The sequence below is a fragment of the Scyliorhinus canicula genome, chromosome 16 (assembly GCF_902713615.1).
Source record: "Scyliorhinus canicula chromosome 16, sScyCan1.1, whole genome shotgun sequence".
Classification (NCBI taxonomy): Eukaryota; Metazoa; Chordata; class Chondrichthyes; order Carcharhiniformes; family Scyliorhinidae; genus Scyliorhinus; species Scyliorhinus canicula.
In genome coordinates this window covers 100,196,544-100,219,766 of record NC_052161.1, presented here as the reverse complement: position 1 = coordinate 100,219,766, position 23,223 = coordinate 100,196,544, and the positions used below count along the sequence as shown (strand labels likewise).

Below are 23,223 nucleotides of genomic sequence, written 5' to 3'. Positions count from 1 at the left end.
CGAGTAACCACGGCACCACTGTGTCACCCTTGGGACGGTCTCCTGATGGTCTCTGATCTTAGTCTTCTGCTGTCGCACTAGACTTCAGTCCCATAAAGTGGCTTGACCAACTAGCTGTTGATCTGAAATATTTGCTGGACTCAGGATTTGATTTGGCCCACAAGTGGGTATGTGCATTGCATTTCTGGTGACGATGTAACCACTCCGACAATGGAACAAGCCATTCCATTACATGCTTCTCAAGATCAGGCCAGTGGTTGGTTCCTATTCTGATGGTGTAATTGATCTTGGGCATCTTCATCACGGTGGATTCGTCATCCCTGTATTTCAGTAACACCAAATTCTCTTTTTGCACAGTTATTTGATGAGTTTGCTAATATTTTAACTTTTAGCTTGAAAACATCTTCATTCGCATTGCTGAAGGGCCCACTCTGTTCGTCACTCACCATGCTATGTATGGTCAGCTGTGTGTGGATGTGTCAAATTCCCACGCAACCCCTTTGCAACATATCCCGGCTTCCCTGTTTGATCACATTTGTCGAATTACACTATGGGCCAAGTAAAACATGAATCGTGAGGTGAAAAGTTGAAGCTGACTATAAATGTGAGTATTGCATTTCATCGTACTTCTACACCGATTGCATGCACACAATGATCTTTGGTGCTGAAAAAAATGGGATGATCTCGTACGCCACAATCTATGGTAATTCAAAACCTTACCTTGGAGTAGGGCTTTAACATTTCCACCCACTCCCTCAATGCCCTTGAGAATGGAGGAAGAGGCACTCCCTAAAAAACACATATAAAGTCATCCCATGGTCAATGCCACATATAGATCTGATCCTCAATCCCATGCTTATTAACCTGCCTGCCTATATTTTTGGCTCATAGATTCCTCTGATCGCAGCACAACCTGTGGAGCGAGAGCTTCTCCACACTTTAAACCGCCTCACCCTCCCTAACCCGTAGAGATTACAATTTCTGAAATTATAAAGGAACCTCAAAACATAGGAAACCCCATCCACTTATGAAGTAGAAACACAGCAGAAAGGTGTTTCTTCTCTGCTCCAGTTCTTACATTATTGCACCTAGCATACTAGTTATTTTAATGACCACACAATATGCAAAGAGTAACACTGTTCAGAAGGTGATTTGGTCTGAACTGGATAATAATCGTGTTAACTATGTTTTCAATATGCTATTTGTTAGAATCACAATTTATACATTTATAGTTTTGGATTACTGACCTATTGGCTACTTTGTAACAGCTTAAAATATTGGAAACATTCCTCAGTAATATCAAGTAAAATATTTAGTCTATAATTTCTCATACATCAGAAGGGCTTACACTAACCAAGTGACCATTGGAAGATGTCAATAGGTGACATTGACAAATTCTAGCCCAACTATAAAGGTGCAACTAAGCACTGACCACACCAATCCCGACCAACCTAGCCTTTTCACGAGGATCAAAGCTCTGAAATTACCTCAGCTTGCTCAAAATGAAAAAGGTGACACAGGTCACAGCTTCCTGCTAATATTTCATGTTTGCAATTCTTGATTGAACCCAAGACCCAAGTAAACAAAATTACTCAGACGTAGATAGATGGGCATTACGGTAGCACAGTGGTTAGCAGAGTTGCTTCACAGCTCAAGGGTCCCAGGTTCGATTCCCGGCTTGGGTCACTGTCTGTGCGGAGTCTGCATGTTCTCTCGGTGTTTGGGTGAGTTTCCTCCGGGTGCTCCGGCTTCCTCCCAAAGTCCAAAGATGTGCAGGTTAGGTCGATTGGCCATGCTAAATTGCCCCTTAGAGTCCAAAAAGATTAAAGTGGTGTTACTGGGTTACGGGGATAGGGTGGAGGCATGGGCTTGAGTACAGTGCTCTTTCCAAGGGTCGGTGCATGCTCGATGGGCCGAAAGGCCTCCTTCTGCACTGTAAATTCTATGATTCTATAGATAGTATAGACAAAGAGTGAACAACAAAGTACACAGAATGCATATATCGTTCTTGCATAAGGGAAGTAAAAGAGAAAAATGCTGTTAAAAACTATTAAGGTAACAACACGTCTGCTGTGCATGAAAGAGAAGGTGGGGGCGGTGGTGAGAGACATCAAAGTAATAATGAACACAACAGTGCAAGACAAAAATATATTTCTAGATAGACTTTTTTGGCTCCAACCAACATTTGATAGTTTTGCCTCTGTTCGCAAGTACTAAAAGTATATACAGACTTCATTCACCCTTGAATCCTCTACTCCTAGACGATACCAAAATCCCAACTCTGGCAGCTCCAGAACAATAATTAAGACGAGGAATGCACCATGTGATCAATCACAAACACAAGTCCCTAATTTATCCTTATATGGCACCACACGCAGCTACCAAACACTCATCAGGGTCGTCACTAGACTTCCAGCGAATAGTTGCAATTTACGTACATTCCTCTTAGGTGTAAAACATCAACTGTCAGGAAGCAGAAGTAGTTTTAAGGGAGCTGCTGCTTTGTTGGATGTTAGAAATAAGTATACATTTCTGTGCTAGAAAGGTTAAAACTCTAGTTAGATTCATAGAACATAGAACAGTACAGCACAGAACAGGCCCTTCGGCCCTCGATGTTGTGCCGAGCAATGATCACCCTACTCAAACCCACGTATCCACCCTATACCCGTAACCGCACATCCCCCCCCTTAACCTTACTTTTTAGGACACTACGGGCAATTTAGCATGGCCAATCCACCTAACCATGTTAAGCAAAAGTGTCTGCGCGTATGGGGTTTTGGTTTCCGTTCAAACAGTGTTTCTATTGTGCTTTGGGCGTTTATGGTGTGAAAAGCAAACAAGAGCTTGGAGAAAGAATGAGCTGTTGCTTAGCATCCAGGGGCATTTTTTATACTAGGAAGGCTTTTTGTGTTAGGTTTTGGCTAAACTTATAGGCAGTTGGAGTTTAGCAGTGAGACAGAACATAGAACATAGAACAGTACAGCACAGAACAGGCCCTTCGGCCCTCAATGTTGTGCCGAGCCATGATCACCCTACTCAAACCCACGTATCCACCCTATACCCGTAACCCAACAACCCCCCCCCCCCCCCCCCATTAACCTTACTTTTTTTAGGACACTACGGGCAATTTAGCATGGCCAATCCACCTAACCCGCACATCTTTGGACTGTGGGAGGAAACCGGAGCACCCGGAGGAAACCCACGCACACAGGGGGAGGACGTGCAGACTCCACACAGACAGTGACCCTCCTGGGACCCTGGAGCTGTGAAGCATTTATGCTAACCACCATGCTACCCTGCTGCCCCCAGAAGATAGCTGTGACAGCTCTGCTGGAAGCAGGAAAGCCATACAATGGAGTAATGGGCAAGAAAGCTAGTTCCAGAAACTAATTAGAGATTTGCATGAAGATTAAAGCAAAAAGGAAAACAGGAACTGGAATTTAAGCAGGATACTGTTCATTTAAGTTAAAGAACTAAGAGCTGAGTTGATGAGGTTGGTTAGAGAAAATCCAGATGTCTGAAGCAATCATATGATTTGGTGTCCTTATTTCCAGTGTTTGAAACAATAATGTTGGGGACTGAGTACCTGAGTCCAACTGGGGGAAAGCAATATTTTAAAGAACATTCTGCAATGTGTCTGTTTAACAGTGGAGTTTGGAAACACTCCTGTGAAAGCCGGAGTCCAGTGAGATCAGTTGGTTCACGGTGCAATAATCCTCTTGGGGATTGGAAGAGAAATTCACAGAAGAACGATTGGGTAACATCTGCCACTTGGATTCAGACTAGCTGTTGGGTAACAGGGACTGTGTGTTTACTGAGAACATCATAGCGCAAGATATATTTTGTAACCTGTGTTATCCTTAAAATCTGCGCACATTGGTGAAGATAACTGGAAGTTATCTATACTAATATATCATAGTCAAACGTTTCATGATTAATAAATGCTTTTTCTGTTGTTAAAAGCTTGTTGGCAGTTCTGTGATTCTGTTCATCCACATTTTCTACAAAATTCTAATAAAAGCAAAAGTTGCGGATTTTGAGCCAGAGTCTTTTCGAGGCTCTATCCGTCCAGTAGTATTATTTGGAGGGGTAGAGCCCAGATCTGACTTTCTTTTCAGGTATTAGGGCATGGGATTAGACCATTTGAGGACAGCGAACAATTTACAATCCCAGCTAGTAAACAGGACAGAAAGGAAAGTTAAGTAACCAGCATTATAGCAGGAATAGGCTCAATGGAACCTGTGAGTAGGCCTCGGACAGGAGAGTCAATATGAAACAAATTACACAAAGGTAGGAGGATGGGAAGCTTTAGGGAAGCTGCAGAGACCACTGAATGGATGTCTTAACCAGAGTAAAAGAAAATCATGAGGGCAGCACGGTAGGATAGTGGTTAGCACAATTGCTTCACAGCTCCAGGATTCCAGTTTCGATTCCCGGCTTGGGTCACTGTCTGTGCGGAGTCTGCACGTTCTCCCCGTGTGCGCGTGGGTTTCCTCCGGGTGCTCCGGTTTCCTCCCACAGTCCAAAGATGTGCGGGTTAGGTGGATTGGCCATGATCAATTGCCCTTAGTGTCCGAAATTATCCTTAGTGTTGGGTGGGATTACTGGGTTATGGGGATAGGGTGGGGGTGTTGGCTTGGGTAGGGTGCTCTTTCCAAGAGCCAGTGCAGACTCGATGGGCCAAATGGCCTCCTTCTGCACTGTAAATTCTATAATTCTATGATTTTCACAGGCTGTTGGAGGAGGGTAGAGCACAATTTAATATTACTTGTGAAGAAATATGCATTTGCATTTCAAGCAGACAAAACTACAAGGATATGGGAAATGCATTTGTTCACTCTATTTTAACTTTCTTGAGAACAATTTCCAGAATAGCAAAGTGTAAAATTGGCACGTCCATGTTTAGTGAGCCAACCAACAAGCTATGGAAAAACTGTACAAACTGTGCTCCAATCTTTCCCCAAAATGATAAGCGCGAAGAAATAATGGAGGGAATGAAGCAGATAAGCTTCAAACCAGGAAGAGTGGAAAACAGAAGACAAACAGAATTGTTTTAAATTTCTTTTCAAATATTTCAGTTTCATCAGTGAATATAATACAGGTTTTTCTTCAAAGTTCTACAATAATTCAGGTACAGAAATGGTTTGTACTTGTTTCATCGTACCAAGACAAAATAAAATTATTGTAATTCAATAACAGAAGATTTCATCATAGCTACAAAACAAGGATTACTGACAACTCCTCCAATCTAGAACATAGAACAGTACAGCACAGAACAGGCCCTTCGGCCCTCGATGTTGTGCCGAGCAATGATCACCCTACTCAAACCCACGTATCCACCCTATACCCGTAACCCAACAACCCCCCCCCTCCCCCCCCCCAATCTTACTTTTTTTTTTAAAGGACACTACGGGCAATTTAGCATGTCCAATCCACCTAACCTGCACATCTTTGGACTGTGGGAGGAAACCGGAGCACCCGGAGGAAACCCACGCACACACGGGGAGGACGTGCAGACTCCGCACAGACAGTGACCCAGCCGGGAACCGAACCTGGGACCCTGGAGCTGTGAAGCATTTATGCTAACCACCATGCTACCGTGCTAATCTGTGCATGTTAAGACTGGTATTCTCCTAATAAAAACTTATTGCTTTTTAGACTCACTTTTAAAGGTCTCCTCTTGCATCGCGGTTCTCGGAACCCCATTTTGTTTCACCTACGAAGTATACTATCCCCAACTGAAGCAGAAGCAACTCTGAAGTGTATACGCTCAACCCACAGGAGGAGGAAATGTTACACAAGCAACATTCCTAACGCTTCTCTTGTCTTTAATCATGGTTCAGCAAAATCGAAACTGAATAGGAGTTTCTTTTTACTGAAGTTGTGCACATGCATGTTAGCACCTATGGCAACATTAAGAATAAGGCTTAAGGGTGGTACGGTGACGCGGTGCACAGCACTGCTGCCGTACAGCGCCGAGGACCTGGGTTCGATCCCGGCCCTGGGCCACTGTAGTGTTTGCACATTCTCCCTTTGTCTGCGTGGGTCTCACACCCCCAAGCCGAAAGATGTGGATTGGCCACGCTAAATTCCCCCATAATTGAAAAACTTAAAAATACGGCTCAAGTGAACTGACTTTCCAAATTATGATTAAAGCAAATTACTACGGATGCTGGAATCCGAAAGAAAAACAGGAAATGCTGGAAATCTCAGCAGGTCTGATCAGATTGAGAGAGAACAAAGCCAAGGTTTAGAGTCTGGATGACTCTTCGTCAGAAAATATATTCAAGAGGCGGCTAGATATAGCACTTGGGTGAATGTGATTAAAGGTTATTGGTAAAAAGCAGAATTAGGCTATTGAGTTGGATGACCAGCCATGATGATAAATGGCAGAACAGGCTCTAAGGGCTAAAAGGCAAAAAGGCAACTGGAATGTAAATGGTGGTGATCATGGCTAAGAAGGATGCTAGCAGTTGCACGTTGTACAGTGGTTAGCACTGCTGTCTATGGCGCTGAGGATCTGGGTTTGAAACCTGGCCCTGGATCACTGTCAGTGTACAGTTTGCACATTCTCCCTATGTCTGCGTGGGTTTCACCCCCACAACCCAAAGATGTGCAGGTTAGGTGGATTGGCCACACTAAATTGCCCCTTAATTGGGAAAAACAAAATTGGGCACAAGAAGGGTGTTAATAGTGGTACTTGAGAGATTAGAATGCGTTAACAGCAAAACAAAGGGAAGCAGTGTGTCAAAGGACAACCTGGAACAAGGATTTGATGGCCCGAGTGGTGTTGGGAGACGGTGGTAAGGGAAAACCAAGATGGTTTCCTGCTCACAAGTCCCGAAAGACGTGATTGTGGAGGTGAATCGGACATTCTGAATTCTCCCTCAGTGTACTCGAACAGGCGCCGGAGTGTGTCGACTAGGGGATTTTCACAGTAACTTCATTGCAATGTAAATGTAAGCTTACTTGTGACACTATTTAAGATTGTTATAACCGGAAGATGAGATTCTGTTCCTCCAGTTTGCGTTGGGCTTCACTGGACAATTGCAGCAGGCCTGTATGAATCTCATCCTATTTCAATTCTCTCAAAGTCTGCTGACCTATGTCTCCAGTCGTCCTTTATAACTCCAACACCTAACACCAAGTATCAGATCCCATTGGCGCGCTTGTACATCACTTTAGCAAATTAATAACCCCTTCCGCAAATTAATCCACCCCAAAAATCAGAACCAAAGGGATTTGTCCAAATGATAGAAAAGGCCAATTGAGCAGCAATGGCTTCAATACGAATTTCAAGCAGTTTGAAAGTAACCTTTGCTGTCTGAATGCACTGTTTAAGCAAATCTACAGAAGGGAAGAAAGGGCAATCTGATTGGCATCACTATTACTTCTTAGCACTCTATTAACTATTGTTGGCTTGAGCAGCTGCCCTCTCTTTCCGCCTCTCTCTGTTCTCGCTCAGTGTTGCTCTTTTTAATTGGAAAGTCTTGACACTATTTTTGATGGTGCATTATCATTTTCGTCACAATTGCTTCTAACATATTGATGTTAATAGAAGAGGCCTTCAGGGAGGCTTTGCGATCATCTTTGAAACCTTTCCTTTGGCCCCTGGCACATCTGAGCGCAGCACTCCTGCTTGGGCAGTCTCGAGTTGAGCATTCTGGCAACATGTTCCATCCATCTCAGATGGTGAGATATAACCATGGCATATATACTTCATCAGAAATATTAGACTTAGGATATTAAGTTTTAACCTTCTTTAATTTAAGGCAATGGGAGACAGTGATCATAATTTGCCCAGAGACAGACCCATGCGTTCTTTCACTGAAATCTACCAAAAATCATGTTGACAGCTTTCAAACTGATACAAAAAGTGGAGGCGGGCTGTTTTATGGACACGGAAACAAAGTGGGGCAAAAATAATTTACTACTGTGAAGAGCAGAGTGAACTGCTTTTGGGTTAGCAGTGAGGCAGAATGCTTGCAAAAGTTGGTTTTTTTTGTTTGAAAGGAAGGGATCAGGACAGACAGGATTGAGGTTTAAGGTACAAGGGAGTTTCCAAGTGGGCCTTCCTGGTGAAGATCTGTTCTGCATTCCTCCACCTGAGCAGAACAATTTCCAAAAGGACACTAGGTGGTGTAGCAGTGGGAACTGAGCCTGCAGAAGTTGGGAGTGCCTTAAAATATTGCAATGCTACTCATCTACCAGAAGAGTGGCATAAAGTAAAAAATATCTGGCTTATTTCAATCAAGTTAGCTATTGCGCGAGTACCTTTACTGTAAGTTGGTGCATAATATCTACATAGATTTGTGTCACAGTGAAATTCTTAAAAGGTAAAATCATGTCCTGCAATTCTTTCCATCAGTAACTGAGAAATTCATTGGTCTATGAAATCCTTACAACTTGGCACACTATGTCATTAAGCCTGCTCATGTTCGTTCTTTGCCCTCCCACTTGATTCACAAGATTCCTCTAATACAACGTTTACGCTGTTGTTCTACACCTTTGATATGGTATCAAAATTGTCTTCTAAAACCCTACAGAATCAAGAGGGGTACCACTATACAATGTTCAGGTGTAGTATTACAATTCTTTTTTTAAATGTTTTTATTCCAAATTTTTGAATAATTTTTACAAAACACTACAAAAAAGAAAATAATAAATAATGCAAAGAGAACAAAGCAATATATCAACAAAAACCACAACCCTCTATCCAGCTAAAAATTAACTAAACAAAACAAAATGGGCCATCCACCCCTAACAAATAACGTGAAAACAACCCCCCACCCGCCAGTTGCTGCTGTCCTCCACCTATCGTTCCGCGAGAAATCAAGGAAGGAACAATTGCCACCACCTGGACAACACCTGCAGAGACCCTCGCAAGGCAAACTTTATCTTCTCCAACCTGAGAAACCCCACCATGTCACTGACCCAAGCCTCCACGCTTGGGGGATTCGCGTCTCTCCACATTAACAAGAGCCTTCTCCGGGCTACCAAGGAGGCAAAGGTCAGAACTCCGGCCTCTTTCGACTCCTGCACTCCCGGATCGTCCGATACCCCACATATCACTATCCCCCAGCTCGGTTTTACCCCAGTATCCAAGACCTTGGACATAGCCTTTACAAAGCCCTTCCAAAATGCCGGGCATGCCCAGAACATATGAGCATGATTTGCTGGGCTCCCTGAACACCTCACACACCTGCCCTCTACTCCAAAAAACTTACTCATTCTCACCCCTGTCATATGCGCCCAATGCACCACTTTAAACTGAATCAGGCTAAGCCTGGTGCAAGATGAGGAGGAATTGTCCCTGCACAGGGCGTCAGCCCACAGGCTCTCATCCAGCTTCTCGACCAGCTCCTCCTCCCACTTGCCCTTCAGCTCTTCTACCGAGATCTCCTCCGCCTCCTGCAGCTCCTGGTATATTTTAGATATCTTGCCATCCCCAACTCACACGCCCGAGACCAGCCTGTCCTGTATCCTCCGAGCAGGCAGCGTGGGAATTCCCCCACCTGCTTTTTCACAAACACCCGAACCTGCATGTACCTAAAGGTATTCCCCGGGGGTAACCCAAATTTCTCCTCCAGCGCCCTCAGGCTGGCAAAGGTTCTAACCGTTTCCACGCCGCCCCCTCTCCCTCCATTACCCACTTCCGAATCATAGACATATTCGCTACCCATAATAGCTGCACAAGTTCGGCAGTGCCAACCCACACCTCTCACGACTGCGCTCCAGAAACAGTCTCTTAACCCGCGGGGTTTTATTTTCCCACACAAATCCCGTAATACTCCTGTTTACCCACTTAAAGGAGGACTTGGGGGTGAGAATAGGCAGGCACTGGAAGGCGAACAGGAACCTAGGGAGGACCGTCATCTTTACGGACTGCACCCTACCCACCAGGGAGAGTGGCAACACGTCCCACCTCCTAAAGTCCTCCTCCATCTGATCCACCAGGCGCGCCAAATTGAGTTTGTGCAAAACCCCCCAACTCTTGGCCACCTGGATACCCAAGTACCGAAAGCTCCTCTCCGCCATCTTGAGCGGTAGCTCCCCCAATCTCTTTTACTGGCCCCTCGCATGCACCACAAAAAGCTCTCTTTTCCCCACATTTAACTTGTATCCCGAGAAGTTTCCAAAATCCCTAAGAATCTGCATAACCTCCCCATCCCCTCCACCGGATCCGCAATGTACAAAAGCAGGTCATCCGCATACAGTGAGACGCGGTGCTCTCTCCCTCCTCCCACCCCCCCCCCCCCCCCCCCCCCCCCGGGGACCAATCCCTTCCAGTTTCTGGATTCCCTCAACGCCATGGCCAGCGGCTCAATCGCCAGGGCAAACAGCAGGGGGGGACAAACGGCATCCCTGCCTCGTTCCACTATATAACCTGAAATACTCTGACTGCAGCCGGTTCGTCGAAACACTCGCTACCGGGACCTGGTACAATAATTTGACCCATCCTATGAATTCCTCCCCTGAACCCAAACCTGCCTAACACCTCCCACAGGTACTCCCACTCCACCCGATCAATGGCCTTCTCCGCGTCCATTGCCGCTACCACTTCTGCGTCCCCCCCCCCACTCCGAGGGCATCATGATCACATTCAGGAGCCTTCACACATTCGTATTCAGCTGCTTGCCCTTCACAAACCCCGTCTGATCCTCATGAATCATTCCTGGGACATAATCCTCAATCCTAGTGGCCAGGGTCTTGGCCAACATTAAGAAGCAAAATCGGCCTATAGGAGCCGCATTGCAGCGGGTCCTTATCACGCTTGAGGATAAGCAACATCAATGCCTGCAACATCGTCGGGGGAAGGATTCCCTTTTCCTTAGCCTCGTTAAAAGTCCTCAACAACAGCAGGCCCAACGGCTCTGAGAACTTCCTGTAGAACTCAATGGGGAACCCATCCAGCCCTGGGGCCTTGCCCGCCTACATACTCCCCAACCCCTTAACTAGATCCTCTATCTCAATTGGAGTCCCCAATCTCTCTAGCCGCCTTTCCTCCACCTTTGGAAACCTAAGTTGGTCCAGGAACTGTCGCATCCCCTCCCACCCCTCTGGGGGTTCTGACTCGGACAATTCACCATAGAAGTCCTTAAAGACCTCATTTATTTTAGCTGGACTCCGCACCGTGTTCCCCCCCTATCCCTAATTCCCCCAAACTCCCTAGCCGCCTCCCTCTTCCGCAGCTGATGTGCCAACATCCGACTTGTCTTCTCCCCCATGTTCATACACTGCTCCCTGTAGCTTCCTCAACTGGGCCTCAGCCTTCCCTGTGGTTAGCAACTCAAACTCCGTTTGGAGGCTCCGGCGCTCCTTCAACAGCCCCTCCTCAGGAGATTCCGCATATCTCCTATCCACCCTCAGTACCACCCCCACCAATCTCTCCCTCTCCATCCTCTCTTCTCCCTGGGGGCCCTGATTGAGATTGGGATTAGCACCCTGCTTACCATGAAAAAATCTATCCGCGAGTAAACCTTGTGTACATGGGAGAAGAAGAAAAACTCCCTCATCCTTGGCTTAGCAAATCTCCACAGATCCACTCCCCCCATCTGGTCCATGAACCCCCTCAGAATCTTAGCCGCTACTGGCCTCGATCTAGACCGATCCAGTGCCGGGTCCAGAACCGTATTGAAGTACCCCCCCCCCCCATTATCGAACTCCAGATCCGGGATCCGACTCAACATCCGCTTCATGAACCCTGCATCGTCCCAGTTTGGGAAATACACATTCACCAGCACCTCTGACAATGAGGACGAGATACTAGGCCCCCTGCAGCTTGCCACTCACCATAACATATCGACCCCCTTTATCCGCCACAATACCCACCGCCTCAAAGGCTACCCGCTTACTCACCAGGATTGCGACCACCTGTTTTTCGCATCCAGCCCCGAGTGAAAAACCTGTCCCACCCATCCCTTCCTGAGCCTAGTTTGATCCGCGATCTTCAGGTGTATTTCCTGTAGCATGGCTACGTCTGAGCAGCCCCTTTAAGTGCAGAAACACACAGGCCCTCTTGACCGGCCCATTCAAGCCTCTCACGTTCCACGTGATCAGCCGGATCAGGGGGAGGGGGAGGAGCTACCCCAACCCCCCTCCCCTCCCAACCCCGACTAGCCATCTCCTTTTTTAGGCCAGCCACGTGCCCACTCCTCCCGCACTCTGCAGCCCCCCAGGCGGAGGCTCTCCGCCCCAACACTCCCTCTTACCGTCAACTCCCCCCTCAATCAGCACAGCAGCAACCCAGTTCCCCCTCCCAATTGCACTCCCGTACATCAGCTGACTCAGGCTGACCCCGGCCGCTCCCGCCTCTGATCCCCTTTTGGATTTCCCATCCAGACCACCAGCCCTCCCTCCACCAAAGTGGGGTACTGAAAGCCCCCCCCCCCCCTATAAGCCAATGCGAACATCGAGCACAGCCCCCCCCCCCCCCCCCCCCCCCCCCCCGCCCCCCGCCCGCCGCTTCAGGTACCGTCCCCACCATTTCGCGGGAAAAAAAGCCACGCTCCCTGCCTGGGCCGACCCCACCCCCCGTGGCGCAGTTCCTTTCAACTGCAACCTCACCCCAGTCCCCGAGCTACCGGCCCACCCAGTCCCAAGAAAACACGGGGGGGAAAACCTCACCCAAACGAGCATCACCCACTCTCCCTCACCAACATCCCACATATCATACTGCAAACCATTAATTTAAGTCCAGCTTGTCGTTTTTAATGAAAGTCCACGCCTGATCCGGCGTATCAAAATCATGGTGTCGGTCCTGGTATGTGACCCACAATCTCACCGGCTGGAACAGCCCGAACTTCACCCCCTTCCCGTGGAGGACCGCCTTAGCCCAGTTGAATCCTGCCCACTTCTTGGCCAGCTCTGCACTCCTCCAGTCCTGATGAATACGGATCTCTGTATTCTCCCACCTGCTGCTCCGCTCCTTCTTCGCCTATCATCGGACACACACCCTGTCGGTGAAGGGGTGAAACCTCACCACCATCGCCTTCAACGGTTCGTTTGCCCTCGGCCGCCTGGCCAGGACTCTGTGCGCTCCATCCAGCTCCAGGGGCCTCGGGAAGGCCCCCGCACCCATCAGCGTACTCAGCATCGTGGTCACATACGCCCCAGCATCCGACCCCTCCACGCCTTCAGGGAGACCTAGAATCCGCAGGTTCTGCCTTATTGACCTACTCTCCAGGTCCTCCAGCTTCTCCTGCCATTTTTTGTGAAGCGCCTCGTGCGCTTCCACTCTAACCGCCAAGCCTAGAATCTCGTCCTCGTTGTCAGAGGCCTTCTGCTGCACCTCCATGATCGCCATCCCCTGCATCTTCTGGGTCTCCACCAACCTTTCAATCGAGGCCTTCATAGGGGCCAACATCTCAGCCTTCAAGTCAGCAAAGCAGCTTTTTAAAAACTCCTGCTGCTCCCGAGACCACTGGCCCACGCTGCCTGGTACCCCGCCCGCCGCCATCTTGTTTTTTCGTGCCCGTTCTCCTCTCTGCTCTAAAGCCACTTTTTTGACCGCTCCGCTCCTGGTCCACGCCATACAGTGCTAGGGGACCCACGCTGCTACCTTCCCACACCTGGAATCATCGAACAAATGCCGCTGAGGCTCCTTAAAAGGGCCCGAAAGTCAGTTATCGGCGGGAGCTGCCAACCGTGCGACCTACCCAGGCATTTTTTTTTTTTTTTTTTTTTTTTTTTTTTTTTTTTTAAATAATTTTTATTGAAAGAGTTTTTCCATACAAACATTTACCCCTACTAATTTTTAAATTATTTACAACACAATCCCTCTAGGCAAATGTCCCTCCCTCGCCCGCCCTCTCGCGCGCACCAGTCCTCCTCCCCCCCCCCCCCCCCCAGGCAACCTTAACAAACAAGGCAGCCTACAGTTTCAGACATGAGCAGCGAGCAGACTTGCCCGCGTTACAGTCGTGCATGTCCCCCCCGACCCTTGCTGCCCCCCCCTCCCCCCCTCCCTCCCCCCTCCCTCCCCCCCTCCCCCCCTCCCCCCCCCCCCTCCCCCCCCCTCCCCCCCTCCCCCCTCCCCCCCCCCCCTCCCCCCCCTCCCTCCCCCCCTCCCTCCCCCCCTCCCCCCCCCCCCCCCCCCCCCCGGGTTGCTGCTGCCACGACCCCGAACGTCTATCTCTGATCTAAAAAGTCAAGGAAAGGTTGCCACCGCCTGGAGAATCCCTGTACCGACCCTCTCAGGGCAAATTTGATCCTTTCTAGCTGAATATAGCTAGCCATATCGTTAATCCAAGTTTCAACGCTTGGAGGCCTCGCGTCCTTCCATTGAATTAATATCCTTCGTCGAGCCACTAGGGATGCAAAGGCCAGTATTCCGGCCTCCCTAGCCTCCTGTACCCCCGGTTCTACCCCGACCCCAAAGATCGCAAGCCCCCATCCTGGTTTGACCCTGGACCCCACCACCTTCGACACCGTCCTTGCCACCCCCTTCCAGAACCCTTCCAGCACCGGACATGCCCAGAACATATGCACATGGTTCGCTGGGCTTCCCAGACATCTGACACACCTGTCCTCACCCCCAAAGAACCGGCTCATCCTTGTCCCCGTCATGTGAGCTCTATGCAGCACCTTAAATTGAATGAGGCTCAGCCTCGCACACGAGGAGGAAGAATTGACCTTCTCCAGTGCATCCGCCCACGTCCCGTCTTCTATCTGCTCTCCCAGCTCCCCTTCCCACTTGGCTTTCAGCTCCTCCCCTGATGCTTCTTCCGCCTCCTGCATTATCTTGTAGATGTCTGATATCTTCCCCCCTCCGACCCAGACCCCCGAGAGCACCCTATCACTCGCCCCCTTACTGGGGAGCAGGGGGAACCCCTCCACCTGCCGTCTAGCAAATGCCTTCACTTGTAAATATCTGAACATGTTTCCCGGGGGGAGCTCAAACTTCTCCTCCAGCCCTCCCAGGCTCGCAAACCTCCCCTCTATAAACAGGTCCTTCAGCTGCCGTATGCCCACCCTGTACCAGCTCTGAAATCCCCCGTCGATGTTCCCCGGGATGAATCTATGGTTCCCTCTTATTGGCGCCGCCAACAGACCTCCCATTTCCCCCCTATGTCGCCTCCACTGCCCCCATATCTTGAGGGTGGCCGCCACCACCGGGCTCGTGGTGTACCTCGTGGGGGGGAGCGGCCATGGTGCCGTTACTAGGGCCCCCAGGCTTGTGTTGCCACAGGACGCCCTCTCCATTCGTTTCCAAGCTGCCCCCTCCCCTTCCATCATCCACTTGCGCACCATTGACACATTTGCCGCCCAGTAGTACCCCGAAAGATTGGGTAGTGCCAGCCCTCCACTGTCCCTACTCCGCTCCAAAAAGACCCTCCTCACCCTTGGGGTGCCATGCGCCCACACGTAGCTCATGATGCTACTCGTCACCTTTTGAAGAAGGCCCTAGGGAGGAAGATGGGCAAGCACTGAAATAAAACAAGAACCTTGGGAGGACCGTCATTTTGATTGACTGCACCCTCCCCGCCAGCGACAACGGTACCATGTCCCACCTCTTAAATTCCTCCTCCATCTGTTCCACCAGCCTGGAAAAGTTCAACTTGTGGAGGGTCCCCCAGTTCCTTGCCACCTGCACCCCTAAGTACCTAAAGCTCTTTCCTGCTCGCTTGAAGGGGAGTCTCCCAATACCCTCTCCCTGGTCCCCCGGGTGTATCACAAAAACCTCGCTTTTGCCCAAATTTAGTTTGTACCCCGAAAAGTCCCCAAACTCTGCTAATAGTTCCATTATCTCCGGCATTCCCCCTTCTGGGTCTGCCACGTACAGCAGTAGATCATCCGCATACAGCGATACTCGATGTTCCTCCCCTCCCCTAGTCAGTCCTCTCCACCCCCCTGAACCCCTCAGTGCCATCGCCAACGGTTCAATCGCCAGTGCGAAAAGTAGGGGGGATAGGGGACATCCCTGCCTGGTCCCTCGGTGGAGCCCGAAATACTCCGACCTCCTCCCGTTTGTCACTACACTCGCCGTCGGGGCCGAGTAGAGCAGCTTCACCCACTTAATAAAGCCTTCCCCAAACCCAAACCGTTCCAACGTCTCCCACAGGTACTCCCACTCCACCCTATCGAATGCCTTCTCCGCGTCCAGCGCTACCACTATCTCAGCCTCCCCCTCCACTGCCGGCATCATAATTACATTCAGCAATCTCCGCACGTTCGTGTTGAGCTGCCGCCCCTTCACAAACCCCGTCTGGTCCTCATGGATTACCCCTGGCACACAATCCTCTATTCTAGCTGCCAGGATCTTTGCCAGCAACTTGGCATCCACGTTCAGAAGCGAGATAGGCCTGTAGGACCCGCACTGCACGGGGTCTTTATCCCGCTTCAATATCAGGGAGATCAGAGCCTGCGACATTGTCGGGGGCAGAACCCCCCCCTCTCGCGCCTCATTAAAGGCTCGTACCAGTACCGGTCCCACCAAGTCCACATTTTTCTTATAGAATTCCACCGGGAACCCATCTGGCCCCGGCGCCTTCCCCGCCTGCATCTGACCTATTCCCTTGACTAGCTCCTCTAGCCCTATTGGCGCCCCCAGCCCTTCTACCAGCCCCTCCTGGACCCTTGGGAACCTCAATTTGTTTAGGAAGTCCTCCATTCCCCCTCTCCTCGTCGGCGGCTCAGACCGATACAACTCCTTGTAAAAATCCCTGAAGACCCCGTTCACTTCTTGCCCCTTCTGCACTACCTTCCCGCCCCTCTCCTTCACTCCCCCAATCTCCCTAGCCGCATCTCGTTTGCGAAGCTGGTGTGCCAGCATCCTGCTCGCCTTTTCCCCATACTCATAAACCGCGCCCTGTGCCCTTCTCCACTGCGTCTCTGCCTTCCTGGTGGTCAGCAGGTCGAACTTGACCTGCAGGCTGCGCCGTTCTCCCAGCAGCCCCTCCTCTGGTGCCTCCGCATATCTCCTATCCACTTCCAATAGCTCCCCCACCAGCCTCTCCCTCTCCTGCCTCTCCTTTCTTTCTCTGTGCGCCCTTATGGAGATCAGCTCTCCCCTGATCACTGCCTTCAGGGCCTCCCAGACCATCCCCACCTGCACCTCACCCGTGTCATTCAAGTCCAGATAGCTCTCAATGCTCTTCCGGACCCTTTTACACACCTCGTCGTCCGCTAACAGCCCCACACCCAGCCGCCACAGCGGGCGCTGGTCCCGCGCCTCCCCCATTTCCACATCCACCCAATGTGGTGCATGATCAGAGATCGCAATGGCCGAGTACTCAGCTTCCCGTACCCTCGGGATCAGCCCCCTGCTCAACACGAAGAAATCGATTCTGGAGTACACTCTATGGACGTGGGAGAAAAAGGAATACTCCCTCGCCCTCGGCCTACCAAACCTCCATGGGTCTACTCCTCCCATCTGCTCCATGTACCCCCTCAGCACTTCTGCCGCTGCCGGCCTCCTATTGGTCCTTGAGCTCGATCTGTCTAGCCCGGGGTCCAGCACTGTGTTAAAGTCCCCCCCCATGATCAAGCCCCCTGCCTCCAGTCCCGGAATGAGGCCCAATAGGCGCCTCATAAAACCCGCGTCATCCCAGTTCGGGGCATATACGTTGACCATCACCACTTTCTCCCCCTGCAGCTTACCCTTCACCATCACATACCTACCCTCCTTATCCGCCACCACCTCCTCCGCCACGAACGACACCCTCTTTCCCACCAGAATCGCCACCCCCCGGTTCTTTGCGTCCAATCCAGAGTGGAACACCTGTCCCACCCACCCCCTTCTCAGGCGAACCTGGTCCACTACCTTCAAATGGGTCTCCTGTAACATTGCTACATCAGCCTTCAGTCCCTTCAGGTGTGAGAATACCCTTGATCTCTTGACCGGCCCATTCAACCCCCTCACGTTCCAAGTGATCAGCCGGGTCGCGGGACGACCCCCCCCCCCCCCCCTGCCGATTAGCCATGTCCTGTTCCCTGCTCGCCCCGGGTCGACCCTCCCCTTCTGACCCGCTCCCCATGGCGATGTCCCCCTCCCCCCACCTCTCCAGTCCTCCACTTCTCGTTTCTGGTCTTTTCAGCAGCAACCCGGTGTCCCTCCCTAACCCCCCTCCCCCCCCAGGCTAGGACCCCTCCTAGCCGCGATGTACCCTCCATTGTACTCCCGTAAGTCAGCTGGTTCACGCTGACCCGGCTGCTCCTGCCACACTCCGACTCCCCCCGGCTCGGGGGGGGGGGGGCCTCCCCCCCCTTGCCACTCCTCCCTGGCCCCGCTCCAGCGCGGGAAAGGTCGCCATTGCTAGCCACGCCCCGCACTCCTCCCCTCCCCCCTCCTCTGCCCCGCGCGCGGGAAAACAGAGGAAAGCCCGCGCTTTCGCCCTGCCACACCCCACCCCGCCATCTTCAGTTCCACCCCCGTCCCCGTCCATGCCTGTAAAGAACCCCCCCTAGGAGCCCATATCCCCGATCTGCTCTCCCCCCCCGTCCCGCCTCCCCAACTTAACATTATAAATAACAGATAAATAACAAATAACAATGTACTTAACAGTCGCCCTCTACCAAACAGCATAAATAACCATAAATAACCATGAATAACCACAATAACAATAACTAAGGGAAGTTGGCAAAGGGGGAAAAAACATCAGAAGAAAAACCCCCAGCAAGAGTTCAAGACCCAAACAAAGAGTTCAGCTGAAAGTACCCGAGCGGCCAAGGCCGCCAAGTATCCCCTGGGTCTAATTCGAGTCCAGTTTCTCTTCCTGTACAAAGGCCCACGCCTCCTCTGGGGACTCAAAATAGTGGTGTTGGTTCCTGTAGGTGACCCACAAGCGCGCTGGCTGCAGCATTCCGAACCTGATCCGTTTTGCATGTAGCACCGCCTTCGTCCGGTTGTACCGGGCCCGCCGCTTTGCCACCTCCGCACTCCAGTCCTGGTAGACCCTCACCGTCGAATTCTTCCACTTGCTGCTCCTTTCCCTCTTGGCCCACTCCAGCACTCTCTCACGATCACTGAGTCGCTGGAACCGCACCAGCACCGCCCTCGGGGGCTCATTTGCTCTTGGCTTCCTAGCCATGACCCTGTAGGCCTCTTCCAGCTCCAGGGGCGAAGGGACGGCCCCTGCCCCCATCAGGGAGCTCAGCATTTCTGCTACATATCCCGGGAGGTCTGACCCCTCCAGGCCTTCTGCCAGGCCCAAGATCCTCAGGTTCTTCCGCCTCATTCGGGTATCCAGCTCCTCAAAACGGCTCTGCCATTTCAGGTGGAGTGCCTCGTGCACCTCTACCTTTCCCACGAGGACCGTGGCCTCCTCCTCCCTCGCAGTCATCTCCTGTTGCAGCTCCCGAATCGACGCCTCTTGGGTCGCCTGGGCTCCCATCAGCCTGGTGGTCGTCGCATTCATTGACTCCAAGAGCTCCATTTTCAGCTCCGTAAAGAAGCGCAGGAGAGCGGCCTGCTGCTCCTCCGCCCATTTCCTCCATTCCTCGGGTGCACCACCGGCCGCCATTTTGGTCTTCTTCCCCCGCTTTTTTTTGGGAGCTGCTGTTGCTCTCTTTACCACCCCACTCCGGGTACCGACCATAAAGTTGGTCTGGTTCTCTTCAGGGAGCCTTCCCCCACCGGGATTTGTCCTTACAGCGCCGTTGGGGCCCTCCAATCGGCCCGAAAACACCTTTGTAGCAGGAGCAGCCAAACGTGCGACTTAGCTGGTCATAGCCGCAACCGGAAGTCGACCTACCCAGGCATAGCCGCAACCGGAAGTCCTGGTATTACAATTCTTGAACACTCAATTTAGCATAAAGTAAGTTAACACATTGAATTTGGTGGTGTACCTCTTCATACATTTTACCATGAATTGAAGATGTTGGATTTAATATATTTGGTATGGTACAGGATATTGACCTTCCTGGTTGTGTTCAGGAAAGTTCCATTCTCTTGTAGGTTTAGGTGAATACGTCAACTGTCTGTTGTCATTCATCTTCAAAGTGAACATTACCTAGTGCATCGACAGGATACTGCAGTTCCGCTAAAGAAGTGTTTTTTGCCTTGTTTGTGGCCTTCATCTGGTTGAGGCTGAAGAGTTTACCATCTGTGAATTGGGTTACTACCACATCTTAGATGATGTTTGATGGTATGACCATCTGTTCTTGTACTTTCCGATTTTCTCTTGAATTTCCTGCGGTTTGCTGTTATTTGATCGTCCAGAGACCTCAAACTTACTTGTACCTGTCGCAGCTGCCAGTTCATCCTGGGGTTCAGAGCCAATAATGAGCTCAATGGTCAACTTAGCATTTGTGGTCATAGCCAAGCCACACTGTGTAGATATCTTCAATCCCTGGTCCTGGCTGTACATAGTTAAGACGAGAATTTTAGCCAAACGTATTTGTAAAAAAGTATGAAAAAGTTGGAATTTTCTCATTGGCCTAAACATCCTTGGAGTGGCAATCATCGCCAGATTGTCACTTCGATCCCAGTTACTTACCCAAAATCCTGTCTCACTGGATCTTCCAGCCGGGCGGGATGGGGAGTGATAGTGTAGTGCAGTACATCCCGAGCCAGCATTGTGTGCAGCTCCGATGAAGGGAAGGAAGCCCTGCCCCTTCTTTGCAGAACTGAGGTTAAGAGTCAGGCCTGGTGGGAGGTATGCGAGGGGGTTGGGGAGTGAGAAAGAGTCCTGTGAGGCATTATGAGGGTCTGTGTTACCAGCTGTTAGAAGGGTTTTAAATTCTAACTTTTTCTGGGTAACTCTTGGTTTAACCCAGTCAGAAACATCCTAAGTTTGCAATTCAAATCAGGTTTTTCAGATGGATCCCAGTGCAGAGCGACTGCCCAGGGAAAGTTTGCACTTCCGGACAGTCATCATACAAATCTTATATGTGACCCCCACCCAACCCACAGACAATGCCATGGAGCTCGAATGTTATGGCCGTTATGGCCCTATGATTCTTACCATTTTATTGAAGTCCCTTCATGAACCATTTGAAGAAAAACTATTGCCCTCCATTTTTTGTTCCACCACCATCCATAATGATTTCCCGGATTAAAATCAATGTCAATCAATTATTCGGATCAAAATATAAATGGAGCTCCTTCCCTTTTTGAAATCAACTGTCCCCACAGTTTACAGGATTACTGCTGCTTCAACTACATCAATGATCCCACAATATCTTCATCAAACCTGCAGGCCACTTAAATCAATGCCAATATTCCAGAAAATTCAGATTGCAAACAATCTTCAAATTACTTTTTGCTTTTCAGCAATAATGTTCTATGAGCTCAGCACTTATGGCCAGGCCCAATTGATTTTCCAGTTCAAGCAGCACCCTAATTCCAAGACATTGACTAAGTAGGCCATTGAAGAATGATAACAACAGGTCATACTCAAGCCAAGTGGTTCTCAAGCTGGGGTCCCCAGTCTCTCAGCCCCTACGAGAAGATTTCAGAGTTCCACCAGCTGATTTTCCCCAATAAACATCAGTGTTCTCTCCGGTCTACTCAGATGAGTGTAACCATTTCAGCAATTCAATGACTGTACATACACAGTCATTTCAGACTCTTACTCTTGGAAACCATTTGCACATTACACAAATCCGTTTACACATCACTGATGTTACAGCAATAATTTTTTTAAATACAGCCCTATGGCGCTTCCACATTCACAAGTCATCCACCATATCCATATTCACAAAACACCCACCATTATTAATTATTAAATTACTTTAATTATTAAATAAATTAATTGGAATTATGGGTTCCATCGAGGGAACTCCATGAGTTAGCTTGCCATTTCATGGCCTAAGAAAGCATGAGCTTTCATTTTAACCCATTTCTTTTGTGTGGAGCTACCCAGTGTAAGTTGAAAGCCACTCATGCATTTGAAGAAAAAAAGCTATTTTGTCCCTTGATTAAACTGGTGCTTAAGGTGGACTGGCTGGGATTGCTGTCAATGGAGAGTGAGAGTGAGAGAGAGACTTCCAAGTCTTGGCAGTCTACAGTAAGGCAATAATAATTGGGATTGACATCCATCTCAATGCATTCAATCGGAGTTATTAAAAAAGCTGAAGGCATCGTCATGACGTTTGAGGATGCCTAAGACTTGATGTTTTATATTTGCAGACATGTTCTTCTCTGATGGATGAGTAGACCTGATCTGGGCACTTTTGAGATACCACCACCAGTTATTTGTGAAGAAAGAGAATTTACGGCAGGGGTTGGGCGAGTAAACTCACAGGGTCCAGTTTATAGCTCCCTTTGTTTTCCTGTGCTGTTATGCCACTGTCATTATTATTGATGCTGTTAATCCAAGTCACTGCCTTTCACTGGTGTGTTGAGGTTAGATATTGTAGTTAAGAAGCCAGTTCTTGTCTCCAAAATGGTGGGTTGTGAGTTTTAGTCCGACGGAGAGCATATGAAACATGCCTCCAAATTGTTAATGGGATGGAGCAGACCATGGGTAACAGATGGGTACATTATCTAAATTTAGGACTTAAATTCTTTACGCAAGATGCTATGGGAACTATTCCAGCAGGAAGCTAAATTACAAACAATAGGAAAAATAGTTATATTTTTTGGGTTGAACTAATTGTGGTTAAATATTTAATGCAACCATCAATTCCAAAACTACAAAGCCCACAAAATGATGGCACAAAACTTCCTTCATCGAGTCCAAACAGAAAGGGTTGAAGCCTACGAAGAGGTGGAGATGTTCACAAAACAAAATCACCATTAACCTACAAAATTAAAGAAACATGAAGACAGCCACTCAAATGTATTTTGATTTATTATTTCTAATGGAAATTATAACATAGCTCAAACCATACTGTGTAATTTGTGCACAAGTACAATTAACCTTTTAAACCGCCAGCTCTCCAAGTTAGAGATATTTAATTACCACGCATGAAATACATGCAACAGCAGGTAATACTTTTTACAACAGGAACTGGCCAGTACTACAGCAGTAATACAGTGCACAACCACCACTATTAAAAAATGTCTTGCAGTCTCATCCTACTCAATGACTCAAAGTTGCAGGAGCCAACATAAATACACACAGTTGCTAGGAATTGATAATGATGTGTGCCACTATAATAGTACGAGAAACATTTGGAGAGCAGAAAGCCAAGAAACTGGAGAAAATATGTCAAACTGTCCAACAAAGAATTGGCTAAACGCCAACAGCACAATGATAAGCTGCGTGACAGTGACTGCTATTCGAATTGATGGGCCCACAGGCATTTCTGACATGGCAGCACAGTGCTTAGCACTGC

At 49.4% G+C, this 23,223-nt stretch overlaps 1 protein-coding gene across 29 annotated transcripts in view; it reads right to left on the bottom strand.

The window, feature by feature from the left end:
- Positions 1-23,223, bottom strand: part of LOC119979278 (eukaryotic translation initiation factor 4 gamma 3-like) — a 504,690-nt gene that overhangs the window by 321,326 nt on the left and 160,141 nt on the right. Inside the window, exon 1 of one of the 29 annotated variants that reach the window (XM_038821303.1) lies at positions 721-778. The exons of the other annotated variants lie outside the window; for them this stretch is intronic. Coding sequence (XP_038677231.1) covers positions 721-741 — 21 coding nt within the window. The 5' untranslated portion in view covers positions 742-778. Of the gene's footprint in view, positions 1-720; positions 779-23,223 lie in introns of those variants that run through there. 29 annotated transcript variants of the gene reach the window in all.